General features: G+C 53.3%; 4 protein-coding genes across 4 annotated transcripts; 3 read left to right on the top strand and 1 right to left on the bottom strand.

Moving 5' to 3' along the window:
* The first annotated feature begins 255 nt into the window (after nt 1–255).
* On the top strand, nt 256–2,328 carry BDW47DRAFT_95680 (putative C2H2 finger domain protein). Its single transcript, XM_024820306.1, has 3 exons — nt 256–343; nt 447–982; nt 1,148–2,328. Exons 1-3 carry the CDS (start codon nt 329–331, stop codon nt 1,965–1,967), a joined length of 1,371 nt encoding a protein of 456 aa, XP_024667433.1. The 5' UTR covers nt 256–328; the 3' UTR covers nt 1,968–2,328.
* Nucleotides 2,329–4,801: 2,473 nt separating this feature from the next.
* BDW47DRAFT_135207 (uncharacterized protein) lies at nt 4,802–6,061 on the bottom strand (the record flags this gene model as incomplete). The annotated part of the gene is made up of 1 exon (XM_024818275.1): nt 4,802–6,061. One exon carries the CDS (start codon nt 6,059–6,061, stop codon nt 4,802–4,804), a length of 1,260 nt encoding a protein of 419 aa, XP_024667432.1.
* Nucleotides 6,062–7,017: 956 nt separating this feature from the next.
* pam18 (putative mitochondrial DnaJ chaperone (Tim14)) lies at nt 7,018–7,886 on the top strand. Its single transcript, XM_024814560.1, has 4 exons — nt 7,018–7,132; nt 7,222–7,295; nt 7,352–7,405; nt 7,474–7,886. The coding sequence occupies exons 1-4, from the start codon at nt 7,079–7,081 to the stop codon at nt 7,610–7,612; spliced, it is 321 nt and encodes a 106-aa protein (XP_024667431.1). The 5' UTR covers nt 7,018–7,078; the 3' UTR covers nt 7,613–7,886.
* A 373-nt stretch (nt 7,887–8,259) lies between these two features.
* On the top strand, nt 8,260–12,395 carry atrR (transcription factor atrR). The gene is made up of 7 exons (XM_024814559.1): nt 8,260–9,100; nt 9,154–9,281; nt 9,352–9,746; nt 9,809–10,305; nt 10,360–10,535; nt 10,623–11,186; nt 11,244–12,395. Exons 1-7 carry the CDS (start codon nt 8,903–8,905, stop codon nt 11,974–11,976), a joined length of 2,691 nt encoding a protein of 896 aa, XP_024667430.1. The 5' UTR covers nt 8,260–8,902; the 3' UTR covers nt 11,977–12,395.
* Nucleotides 12,396–12,447: the final 52 nt, after the last annotated feature.

The following is a 12,447-nucleotide window of genomic DNA, read 5'->3' as shown; positions in this document are numbered from 1 at the left end:
TTTTTTTCTTTCTCCCCTTCACATTCTCTCTCTCACATCTGTCTGCTACTTCCTACTTCTACTTCTTCTATTCTCTCCTCTTCTTACAGCACATCCTCCAATTCTTAACTTCATCAATCTTCCTCCCGGCGAACACCCCCCACATAACCACTCATCCACACAACTCCAGTACCCCCCTCAGCGCCTAGGCTGTAACAATTAATTCTCTCCTCGCGTCTCCCACCGACTTCTGCTACGGTCGCCCCTCAATTCCACCACCGACTTCTTCTTCAATTTCACCGGGCTGTCAGGGGATTGACTGCCCGTGTGTTGACCGTCTGACTCAATCATGGCCTCCTTCAAGGTACTCCATTCAATCCGTCTCCTATCTCTTTGATTTTCAATTCTTTTGATTCATAACCTATATTTATACCCTGAAATTCAATTCTAATTTACTTCATCTCCAGGAATTGTCTCTCTCCCGTCCTCTCCCCCATCCCAACTCCCGTCACCATTCTCACTCCTTTTCCCTCGGTGCGGCAAACTCCACTCATCGGGTGACCCGTCGGAAAAGTGTCACCACCGCCGCCGCTGCCAATGCTGCCGCCGTCGTCGCCGCCACCATGAAGGACATTCCCACCACCGAATCCCGCGGCATTCCCATGCCCGCACACCGTCGAGGCAGTCGGAGGGGTCTCGAGTCCTCCTCCTTGGGGGTTCCCTCCGCGGCGGCTTCCTCCTATCTCTCCCGCTCCGGCAACAGTCCCAGTGACCACCACCACCACCCCCCGGTCGCTCGCAAGTCCGCCGACGGCGGTCTGGCAGCGAACTCCCCCCCGGGCGACGATGCCACGGGGGCCCTGGCGGACGCCAAACAACGTGACCGTCGGGCCAGCGAAGGGTCGCACTTGGTGAAAGGCGAGGGGAAGCGGTCCATGGTCGAGCTCCGCTGCGAACGCTGCGGCAAAGGCTACAAGCATGGCAGCTGCTTGTCCAAGCACATGTGCGTATCCTCCCTGTTGCGTGCCCTTGCCGTCTGGTCCCTCTCTCGCCTGCATCGTCGTTCCCCTTTCTCTCCTCCCCCTCTCTTCCCCTTACCCTCCTTTTCTCTCCCCCCTCGTCGGTTCGTAATTCGCTGGACTTGGTGATTGACCCTCTCGCAATGTAGGTGGGAGCATGATCCGGCCTGGGCCATTACCTCCAAACTCCTCATCTCCAAGCACCAGCAGGTTCAGCTGCTCGAGGCCGCCTCTGTCCTCGTCAACATGAACCAGGAATGCCCGACCGCCGACGGCTGCGAAATCGACTCGGACCTCTCCTCTGCGTCGCCCGACGCCTCGTCGGAGTTGCGCGATGGACTGAGCTCCGCCGAGACCACCCCGCCCCCGATGGATGAGGATGACGACGACCGGATGGAGATGTCGGTGGAACCCGAGCCCCTGGGCAAGCAGTTCAGCGTCAGCAACGCCTCGGGTCCTTTCTCCCGTTCCTTCCAATCCATCCCCGCGAGCTCCTTCACCGGCAGCGCCCCCTGGCCGTCCCCCGGCTTCTCGCACCACCGCCATTCCAGCATCGATACCCGACCGTCCACGGCCGAGGCTAAGCTGCACGACGACGACGAGGCCGACCTGGCCGCCGCCATCGGTCTGTGCAACTTCGGCACCCCGCGCACGCGACCGGTCGCCATGTCCCCCAGCGTCCCCTCCGTCCCGGAGCTGCCCACCCGCGTGTTGGACCACCCCGCCGGCACGGAAAGCCGGAGTCTCGATCCGTCCACGGTCGGGTTCACCCCGGCTACCCCGAGCATCTTCCCGTCGCTGTCCTACAACCCATCCCTGTCGTACAAGGTGTCGGACGAGCGCGAGGTGCGCAGGGGCGCCACGGACCGTTCCTCCCGCAAGCAACGCAATGCGGATGTCGATTTCGGCAGCCGGCCAGCCCCCGCCGATGACGACGACGACGGGGTCTTTGGCCGGATGGAGGAATAATGGACCTGACTCTGTCTTTCTTTCTTTGTCGTTTCTTTCCCACGTTTTGCATCTGGATTCCTTGTTCTTTATTCCCCCCCCCCCAAACCAATCGAACTGCCACGTTGCAGTACTACATTTTTCATGACATGTACGAACTTGCGCGCACCGCTGTGTGACCATTTTGATTTCTGGCCGAGCTGAAGGAGTTGAAACACCCCCTTTGCGTGTATGACTTTTCTATTTATTATCTTGTTTTGTTTTTATCTTTTATTATTTTTTTTTTTTTGGATCTCCCTTTCGTATTTCCCCCCACTTTGTTTGTTTCCTTTTTCAGGAATTGTATCACCCGCGGCTTGTCCTGTGCGACCCGGAGCTTTGAAACGCTTAATGAATTCCGCGCCTTGTCAAGTTCCTTTTTCTCCTTTTTTTTTCTCCGGGTCTCTTCATTACCCACCACCATTCGCTCTCTACGTCTATCTCTCCTCGACGGTATCATCCACCTCAACCTGTTATGTACCACTTCTTTTTTTTTTTCTTTTCCTTTTCTCCCCCTCGTCTTCCATCCGGCCAAACACGGCATGTGCACCTGCCTACTCCACACATCATATCATATCATATATCATACTATATTATACATCATTGCATGGGTTTTTGGATGTGAAGCCCCCATTCCCTCTGTCTCCCCTGTCTTCTCTTTTGTGTACACAGATTCCCCTTCTTGGGGCGATTCTTGGAATAAATATATTATCATAATCTTTGACTCTACTGTACTATTTAAACCTTAGACTTGTTTATCTTTCTAATTGGACTTCGGAGCAGATGGATCTAAGTCGAAAAGAAGGCGGAAAGAAGTCAAGAAACAAAGTCTAGACCAACTATAAAGTGACAAATGAAGTGGAGAAAATTCTTAGACAATCTGGAGTCTGGACTCTGGAGACTGGACGATGGAGTGGACAATAAACGGGGTCATTTCATTCTCGATGGAGCCTTCGTATCCACCTTCTTTTCCCTTTTCTTCCTTTTCCTTTCCTTTTGGGTTTGTTTTGTTTCCCACTTCCCCTCTTCCCCGGCATTACGAAATAAAATGTAAACAAATAAACCCCGGATTTTGATTAAATACATGGTTTGACTTTTATTCTTTTTTTTTTTTTTTTCCCTTTCCCCGCTTTTTGGTTCTTTTCCCCTCTCTTTTTGACTTTGGATTTTGTCTTTGCTTTAGTGGTTGGTTGGTTGTTTGGTTGGTTGACTGGATTGCAAAGTTGATGATCTTCTTGCTTTTTTGTTGAGTTTCTTCTTTTTTGTTTTCTTTGGTCTTTTTGTTTGGTCTCGACAAAGGGAGGAGGGACAAATTGGTGTTTTGTTTTGGAACACCCCCGCCCTCCGCGTCCTGTCTTTTCGCGCTTTGTTTCTGGTTTTATTCTCCGCTTTGTTCTCCGCTTGTCCTCCAATTCTATCTTACAAGTCTGTCTCCGTCGGGTACTCGATTGAAAATTTAAAAGTGCGCAGTGGGTATCTTTGGTTGTCATAATCGTCGTCGTCGTCGTCGTAATGTTCGTCGTGACTGGTATGTTGAAAAGCCATGTTCTTTCGTGTGGAACATGTTTTGTCCCAGTGTCAGACCTTGCAAGGTAGCTAGGTAGCTATAGATGGATCGGCCCGGGAGGTGTGTCTGTGGCTGGGACTGTGGCTTCCATCTCTTCCCTTGATTTGTGTGACCGTTCATGGCAAGGAGACGGTTCAGGTGGTGGTGGTTTTCCGTCCGGTTCTGACAACGTGGGTGTTTGTTTGTGCGACAGGCAGCCGGCCAACAATGGTTGTTGGGGTTGTCGCTCTCTATCGTAGAGGCCTTCTCCAGTGTCGTTGTCGTGGCATTCCACGGTGAGAATGAGTGTGGTTTGCTCGTGTGACGAGAAGGATAGCAGCGAGTTCGCTCTCTATTGAAGTGGGTTCATGGCAAGGAGACCGTTCAGGTGGGAGTTGATGCTCCGTCTGGTTCTGACAATGTAGTGGTTGTGCGACGGGCAGCCAACATTGGTTGTTGGGGTTGTCGCTCTCTATCGTAGAGGTTTTCTCCCGTGTTTTTGTCGTTGCATTCCACGATGAGTATGAGTGTGGTCTGCTCGTGCGACGAGGAGGATAAAAGCGTGGTTGGCCTCTATTGAAGAGGCTGTGGTTTTTCTGCTCTCTCCATGTTGTGGGGTGAGCTTGCTTGGGTTTTGGTTCGTCGTGTCTGCCCAGTGGTGCTGCTTGGTTTTGCCAGCTGGGATGTCGGTGGTCTCTGTTTGGATTGGCTGAGATTCACGGACAGTGAGATTGTGGTGTTTCACTTGTTGTCGAGCTTTCACTTGACGTTGAGTAAAGAGAAAGATAGTGAACTTTGATCCCGATTCGAGGGAGGCAGGGTGCAGCCGAGCGAAAGTAGGTAATGATACTCGATCCCGATTCTCACGAAACGGGTGCCCTGCACGGACGGGGTTGTAGCCTTTCATCATCGGGCGAACCACGACCCCAATGGAAAAACAGTTCTGGAATCGCCATGGTTAGCGAACATGCTCCCAAGCGTCAATTTTCGAACAAGGTGTTATACTTACTGGAATAAAACGGCTACCATGCCGTACCGCCACTCACTCCCAACTCCACCATACCAACCGCGGACATCCAGCACCATAACACTCCCCACCTCCCGCACCAAGGGCCGTGGTCCAGACAGGGAAGGATCCGCTTCGCGCATCAATTTCTCGGCTGCTCCGAAGAACAACCGGTCCGTGACGCGGGAGGGATACAACTTCCCCCTCGGCCCAGTCGACAACTCGGCCCCCTGCCGAAGCAGAGGGAGCACCCTGCTAGACGAACTAGCAGGGCCCATGCGGGGGACAAGGAGGCGTTGGGGGCATGGGCTGGATGTCACCAGACGGCGGCGGATGCACGCCCATGACAGGCGTGGGAGCTGGGGGAGGACCGCCTTGTTGCTCATCCCTCCGCCGGGAAAACAGGACACCTCTATCGCCTGGATTAACAGGCCCCGGGTTTGGAGTGATCGGTGCCTGCGGCTCGAGGGGCCCAGGACCAGCCGCGAGATCGGCCTGTTCGACCTCTCGCTCCAGTTGTTCCTGCTGCTCTCTCTCGAGTCGCCTTTGATAGGCCCGCCTCTGCCGCCGGTTGGGTCGATTCTTCCGCTGTCGCGGGGTCGACTCGGGCTCCGCTCCAGCCTCCACCGGCTCCGGTTGACGGGGCACTGGGTCCCTCTGTCTCTCGGGCGAATGGGTCGAACCGGTTGCAGATTCTGTGTCGGGAGCAAGACCGTCGCCTTTCGTGAAAGCATCGTTGGCGCCATCGGGGACGGAATCCGAGTCCTCCTTGACGGTGCAGGGATCCACGTCCGGGACCACGCTGACGGAACACCGGCGCTCCAAGCAGGGGGTCGCTGCCTCCACCTCTTGGTGGATCATCACGTCCCTCTCCGCCTGTTGCTCCTCCGGTGGGGTCAGCATGGTCGGGGTGGTGAGAACGGCGTCGATGAAGCTGGCAGAGACCGCCGAGGGCATCGGAATTGCGATCAGAGCGTCCATCTCCTTGTACAGGGAGGACGCTCCGTCGGTCGCAAGGTAGTGGGCTACCTTGCGTTTGCCCCCGAGGAGTCTGCCGAACCAATCTCGGACCATTCTCAGTGTGTAAGCACCTGAAGAGCCGAGGCTCTTCCAGAGGAACCAAACGGAAGCCAGAAAACCCAAAGCGATGGCAGTGAAGGTGACACCAGACGGCGTGGGCGATGTTGATGCCGTCGAGTGCCAGTCACAGACTGGCTGCTCGACGGCCTCCTCCCACAGCGGGATGACCACGCTGAGTGCCGTCTCCGTGGTGTCTAGGTCTACCCGGTCCCATGGACTTTCGAAATCAGTCCAGGGATCGTACACGTCCTCGTGCCGAGGAACCATGTACTCAGAGTGTAAGTCCTCCGCCAGGTGGCAGGCCATTTTGGCCGACACTGTCACGCAAAAGGCGCCGCCGATGCGTTTCAAGAAACCCTCCTCAGGATGCATAAACCCCGGCACAGGGAAGAATGCACCCCAGAGGTAGACGGCCAGGAAAACACTGACAAATGGGAAAAGCATCTTCTAAACGTTAGCTACGGGTTCAGTTTGTGTCGGAGGGGCTTGAATGAATCTTTCAGATCCCACCTTGTTCAGTTTTGATGATGGTGATGATTAAAGCTTGCTAGCTGTGTATTTTGTGATGATAGTGTTTGGTACTATGTGGATTGCTGATGGATGCAATGATAATGAGAAAAGGAAGAAGGAAGAAAAGAAAGAGAGGAGAGAGAAGAGAAGAAGAAGAAAAAGAGGAGGAGGGGGGAAAGGGACTGTGGGAGGGGGCTTAGGCCAGTCCTGCTTGACGCGGAACGATGAGTGAATAACATGAGTGATTCCATCAGATTTAGAATGGATATTGATGCGGTGAATGATGTTGGCTACTTCTTGCTTCATAGTGGGTAGCCATGGCCCATGGGAGATATGGAAGACCTACGCGAGGAAGCAGTGACTGGTGGTGTCCCAGGTAGAGTGAGTGAATGTCACTATGTTGTCCCAGGCAGTATGGATGACGAGTATTACATATCACTACAAATTCTTCTTTTATATTGACTGGGAATGAGTCTGCCTACACAAGATATCCAGCCCACAAGATATTACTGCTGGGTGATGGGATAGAGCCATGTAACTGTAAGAGTGTCATAGTTGCAAGATGGTGCTTGTCCATGGAGAACCTATGTAGGTATGAGTCATTACAACCGTTTAGCTTGTTTTGAACCACTGAGCTCTACAGTAATTTTCTAATTCAGTATCCACCACAAATAGACAAAAGTATCCAGATATCTGTCTCTATTTCTTCTATATGTCTATCAAATTGATGTGATGTTGATCTATATACTCCTGTTTGAACCGTTTGTTCCCGCTAAACCCAAACAGGGATCGGCCCGTCGCCCTCCGATTTTTCGTCTTGGCGGAACTTTCGAGGTTCTTTTTCTCTTCCAACGTCAGCCACTCAACCACTCCGTCAACTTCTCCTCTCCCGTTCCTGTCTCTCTCCACTAAACAGTCCCTCTCGTCGGCTCTCCCACTTGATTCAATTCGATGACCATGTCGGTTCTTGTTATGGGCCTGGGCGCTGCTAGCGCTGCCTTTTTGGTAAGCTAGGAATCAATTCCCCCCTCTCTTCCGACCGTATTACCCACCCGACCAACGTTGCGCTAACCGCTGGGGTCTTTTTACGGTAGGGTCGCGCTGGCTATGTTGCCCTTCGTCGTTACCAAGGAGGTATGAATGCCGCGGGCAAGGCCTTCTACAAGGGGTAGGTTCATCGACACTATCAGGTGAAATGCGATGGGATTGCTAACTGGTGGATAGTGGATTTGAACCCCGGATGAGCCGTCGCGAAGCCTCTCTGATCCTGGAACTGCCGTATGTCTTTGACACGCCGAGATGGAGCCCCGCCTCTTCACGCACGAAATCACTAATCCAGCGAGTAGGGAACGCACGATGAACAAGGACAAGGTCCGCAAGAAGCACCGTCAGCTCATGCTCCTCAACCACCCCGATCGCGGTGGTAGCCCGTACCTGGCGACCAAGATCAACGAAGCGAAGGAATTTCTGGACAAGCATACCTAGAGATGTTCTGTGGGTGGATTAGGGTGACTGCACCCAAGGCTTCGCTCGCTCGACGCGGGGTCGATCGGTGCGGATTTCGAGGGATGTCACCTGGTGTAAGAATATGTCTTTGGATGCATAGCGTGGCGTTGGCGTGGATTGTCTTCTTTTTATTCTGTCTCTCTTTTCTGGTGACACGAGAGATTCCCCTCTGGGGAGATGTTGTATGTTCATATATTCCGATGAGATCGCCACTCTGCCTGTATATTCTATAACTACGATTTTCCTTTTGGTATTTCTGGCTCTGCCGTGTATTCCATATCCAATACTATTGTGAATCGCGAAAAAAGCATCTCGAATAGTAGAAGGAAGACCTGGTCGGAACGGATCGATCGCTGTGGAACTCGGAGTTGGAAAGGATGGACACCCACTTCTTAGCTAAGTACGTAGTAGGTGTCTGGTACGGACTACGGAGGGATGGTGTATTAGGCTCGGGTTTCGGGGTTAACGGGTTCCGAGTCAGGCCTGAGGCCAAGTCAGAGTCATAGAGTCAAACTCTTCGAAAGAATTTAGAGATACTTCTCTTGGACCCTCAGACTAGTTCCAAATGAGTAACTGCTCTTTCATAAGTAGTTCCTGTTTTTAAAAAGAGTTCTGAAATCAGCAGAAATACTCCCGTGCTGAGTCGCATCGATCGGGGGACAAGGCAGCCATCATTAACTACTACTAAGTTGACTACGGAGTAGATGCTGCTGCTTCCCGAGACCCATCGATAAGCTCCATTTCTTTGTTCAAGACCTTTCCGAGGATCTTCTGGATCGATCTAATCTCTTTCTCTTCCATTCTTTCTTTCTTTTGAATTTCTGTGATTTGTGATCTTGATCAATTTTTTTTTTGGGGGACGTCTCCTCGCCACGTGCCTCTCGTTTGTCTCGGCCAAAGTTGAGTAAGCCGTAGTTCATCTTCATCTCGGTCGTGGGTTCAACTACGCTGGGATTTTCTCCTCCCCGCCTTTCTCTCCTCTCGCGCCTCCTGAATCTCTTTCCCCACCACTCAAGATACCGGTCGACTTACCCTAGTCACTCCTTTGTCTGGGAACCTGCTTCCTCGAGCAGACACCGTGGTTGCGCCCGGATCGTTTTCCTTCGCGCATGCCTGTCGCGGACGAAACACGCCCCCGCATCGCCTTGTCTATCTGCCCTCAAAGGACCTCCTGATTCGCCCTTCACCTAGGGCCTTCTCCTATAGCCACCGGATAATCGACACCTCGGACAGTCCCACCTTACAGCGTGCCGGCTCCGCTCCTCCATCATGGACGGGATGGGGGAAGGCTCGGAGGGTATGGGCTTTGATATGCCAATGCTCATGAACCAGCAGCCGAACCTCTTTGGCGCATACGGCCCCGAGGGCTCCCCGATGAATTCAGTCCTCCCGAACCCCGCATACGATGACGCCGCGCTTATGGCGGGTGACGACGCTAATGATTCCAAGAGAAGGAGGATCGCACGGGTGAGTCGCGGCTGACGAGACGGGGTCATACAGGGTGCTCATCGTCTTTCTAGGCTTGCGACATGTGCCGGAAGAAGAAGATCAAATGTGATGGCAAGATGCCCAAGTGCTCTCATTGCCTCAACTACAAGACGGAATGCGTGTTTACACAGGTCGAGAAGAAGCGAAATCCTCCTAAAGGGTATGTATGTTCTCTGCGGTGGTTTCTTCTCGGTTGCGGGGGCTGACTCGATGGTTGTGGTATTGTGCAGGGCCAAGTATATCGAAGGCTTGGAGAACCGACTCGGGAGGATGGAGTCTTTGTTGAAACTCTCGGGACTTTTGTCAGAGGAAGACGGTGGAAAGACAGACCTCGGGACCTTGGAGAAACGCCTCGCCGATCGGTCCATGTCCGCTGGCGCCCCGTCCGCTGGCGCCCCATCCGCTGCGAAGAGCCCGAATCGATTCACCGCGCCGCCGTCGGCCACCCAGTCCCAGCAGAATACAGCGTCCCGCCAATCAACCCCCCGCGTGGAATCCCAGCCGAGCCCGCACACGGCTCCCACGTCGCCCGAATCGCAGAAGGACTCGGAACCGGAGGTGGAGGGGTTATCGGATATGATGTGCTCGCTGGTAACGAACAACTGCGGCGAGACGCGGTATATCGGTATGCGCTTGTGCTATTTAGCCCCTTGATGATTGCAGGGAGATTGACGTTTGGCTTTGCAGGGTCGTCCTCGGGGTTTTCGATCTTCTCGCCCAAGGGTATCCAATGGGTCAACGAGAAGACGGGTGATACTTCGTTTCAGGATATGATCTCGTCGGCGTATGTCGACGATAACAAGTGGATGTATTGGAAGCCGGAGATCTTCAGTGATATCTTTGCTCGGCGTGTCTTCAAACCGCTACCGCCCAAGGAGGAAGCCATGTCTCTCTTCCGGGACTTCTTTGAGAACTTCAATTGCATGTTTCCACTCTTCCACGAGCCCACCTTCATGCACTTGGTGGAGCGCCAGTATTCGCGCGACCCTTACGAGGGTTCCGGCTGGTGGGCCAGCATCAACGTTGTCCTGGCCATTGCGCATAGATTGCGAGTCATGAGCAACTTGGTCCCCCAGGAAGAGGACAAGAAAGGGTGGCTGTATCTGAAGAACTCGATGGGGGTCTTGACTGAACTCACCATGCGAAATACGGATTTGCTGAGCGTACAGGCGTTGCTTGGCATGGTAAGTTCCACCGACACTCTTAATTGTGGCGTTTTTTTCTGACTATGTTGGCAGTCTCTGTTCCTCCAAGGAACACCCAACCCTCAGCCATCGTTCTTCCTCGTTGCGGCCGCGATCAGACTTTCTCACAGCATTGGCTTGCACAAGAGAGGGTCTGGCTTTGGGTTGAACCCGGTGGAGGTTGAGCAACGGAAACGGGTTTTCTGGATTGCCTACCTTCTTGACAAGGAGTAAGTACACTTGATGGTTTTTGTTTATAGTACCCGCAAGATTGTGCCGCACTGTACGACTGAGTTCGGTTCTAACGTACCTAATAGCATCTGTCTCCGATCTGGCCGTCCTCCGGTGCAGGACGATGATGATATGAATGTTGAATTACCGAGTGACGATCCTCCCGATAATATTGGCAATGTGCCCCTTGCCGATGGCAAAGGAAAATTCAACCTATTTAGGTGCATGTGCCGCTTTGCCATCATCGGAAGCCGGGTCTATAAGCGACTCTACTCCGCCAAGGCCTCCAAGCAGTCGGACGGCGAGCTACTAAACACCATTGGCGAACTGGACAAGGAGCTGGAAGAGTGGAAGGATAGCATTCCTCTGGACTTCCGACCGGAACACGAAATCAAAGCCTCTCACACCCCTCTAATTCTCCATGTGGTGGTCCTTCACTTTGCCTACTACAACTGCTTGACGACCATTCACCGAATGTCCGTGCACCACGGGTATTGGACAAGCCGTCTGTCCAACTACGCCATCCAGGGACTGAATGCTCGGCCGCTGAATCCCCGCGTGTTCCTATCGGCTGTGCTCTGTGTCACCGCTGCGCGAGCATCCATCAACCTCATCAAATATATTCCCCAAGGCGACTTTGCTTGTGTATGGTGAGTCAAGGCATTGGCGATCCTATATTCAAACAGCATTGCTAACCCACCCCTCAGGCTAATACTCTATTACCCCGTGTCGGCCTTGGTGACCCTGTTTGCCAATATCCTGCAAAATCCAAACGACGCCCGTGCTCGTTCCGACGTCAAACTGATGAACGTCGTGGTCAACTTCCTCTCGACCCTTGTCTCCGACGAATCCAACGGTAGCATCAAGCGCATGCTCGGCCTGTGCGGGGAGTTCGAACGCATCGCTCAGGTGGTGCTCGACAAGGCCGAGCGAGAGTCTCACACCAAGAAAAAGCGCAAGGCGCCTCCCGATGAACCTCAGAACGCGCAGCGACATAGCCCCGAGGAGTCTTCTGGCCCTTCTCCCTCTGCAAAGAGACCCGCGAATGCACCGCCTACTACCGCGCCATTTACCCCACCCATATACTCAGGCAACGTTCCCGAGAACGAACCCAACGAGCCCAACGAAGCAAGAACCTTCGCGCCGAGCCAAACAGTCCCAGGACCCACCAGCTTCCCACCCAACGTACACGACAACCTCCAAGCCATGTCAGGCCTGGGACAGGACTTCCCGGAGATGCTCAGTCCCAACATGGACGGGCTCGGATTCGGCGACCCCGCCTCCTTCGCCAGCACCCCCAATCACCCGATGTCATTCCAGCAACCCTTTGTCCCACAGGATCTCTGGCAGATGCCAATGACCATAGAGTGGGACTGGGCCGACATGTCGACGAATTTCCCGGTTTTTGACACCAACGGACCGTCTCCGCATGGGTCGTGAAGCCAGCCAGCCAGCCCCATGATGAGATGCGAATGAGTAGAGCAGAGCAGAGCTACGAATGAGACTTACGACCGACATACCCACCACGCTCTCGGGGGATATCCGAGAGCCATTGAAACGGCGTCAATGGAGTTTGGGACTGGTACTTACTTACTTTACTCTTCCCCCTCACGTCTGAAAATCTCCCTTCTTCTTTTTCTTTCCTTTCTTTGGCTTCATGATTTCTTTTTTCCGCTCGTGACATACTTTGTGTATGCGATACCAATGGCGCAGTTGCTGTTTACCTGTCTGAGCGCACACTCCCCCGGTTAGCCTCTGTGCATCCTAACCTCTTCATGGATTATGTGTGGTGCGCGATCGGAGGGATTTTTCCCGACTGTATATACAAGATGTAATCATTCCATAAGATTCTACTCTCCTCTATATATGATTGCCCCTTTGGTCCTCCGTCTTATAGAATGTGATTGGAAG

This window comes from Aspergillus candidus, assembly GCF_002847045.1.
Source record: "Aspergillus candidus strain CBS 102.13 unplaced genomic scaffold BDW47scaffold_93, whole genome shotgun sequence".
Classification (NCBI taxonomy): Eukaryota; Fungi; Ascomycota; class Eurotiomycetes; order Eurotiales; family Aspergillaceae; genus Aspergillus; species Aspergillus candidus.
Note: the sequence above shows the minus strand (reverse complement) of the source record. Positions and strands in the feature narration are given on the sequence as shown.

What these genes read in the sequence shown, in the direction of transcription:
- BDW47DRAFT_95680 (XM_024820306.1), top strand. An exon ending in AGCTGCTTGTCCAAGCACAT is followed by an intron (nt 983 to 1,147) that starts GTGCGTATCCTC and finishes CTCGCAATGTAG; the next exon opens with GTGGGAGCATGATCCGGCCT.
- pam18 (XM_024814560.1), top strand. Translation starts at nt 7,079, where the DNA reads ATGACCATGTCGGTTCTTGTTATGGGCCTGGGCGCTGCTAGCGCTGCC. An exon ending in CTGCTAGCGCTGCCTTTTTG is followed by an intron (nt 7,133 to 7,221) that starts GTAAGCTAGGAA and finishes TTTTTACGGTAG; the next exon opens with GGTCGCGCTGGCTATGTTGC. An exon ending in TCTCTGATCCTGGAACTGCC is followed by an intron (nt 7,406 to 7,473) that starts GTATGTCTTTGA and finishes TCCAGCGAGTAG; the next exon opens with GGAACGCACGATGAACAAGG.
- atrR (XM_024814559.1), top strand. Translation starts at nt 8,903, where the DNA reads ATGGACGGGATGGGGGAAGGCTCGGAGGGTATGGGCTTTGATATGCCA. An exon ending in AGAGAAGGAGGATCGCACGG is followed by an intron (nt 9,101 to 9,153) that starts GTGAGTCGCGGC and finishes TCGTCTTTCTAG; the next exon opens with GCTTGCGACATGTGCCGGAA. An exon ending in GGCGACTTTGCTTGTGTATG is followed by an intron (nt 11,187 to 11,243) that starts GTGAGTCAAGGC and finishes CCCACCCCTCAG; the next exon opens with GCTAATACTCTATTACCCCG.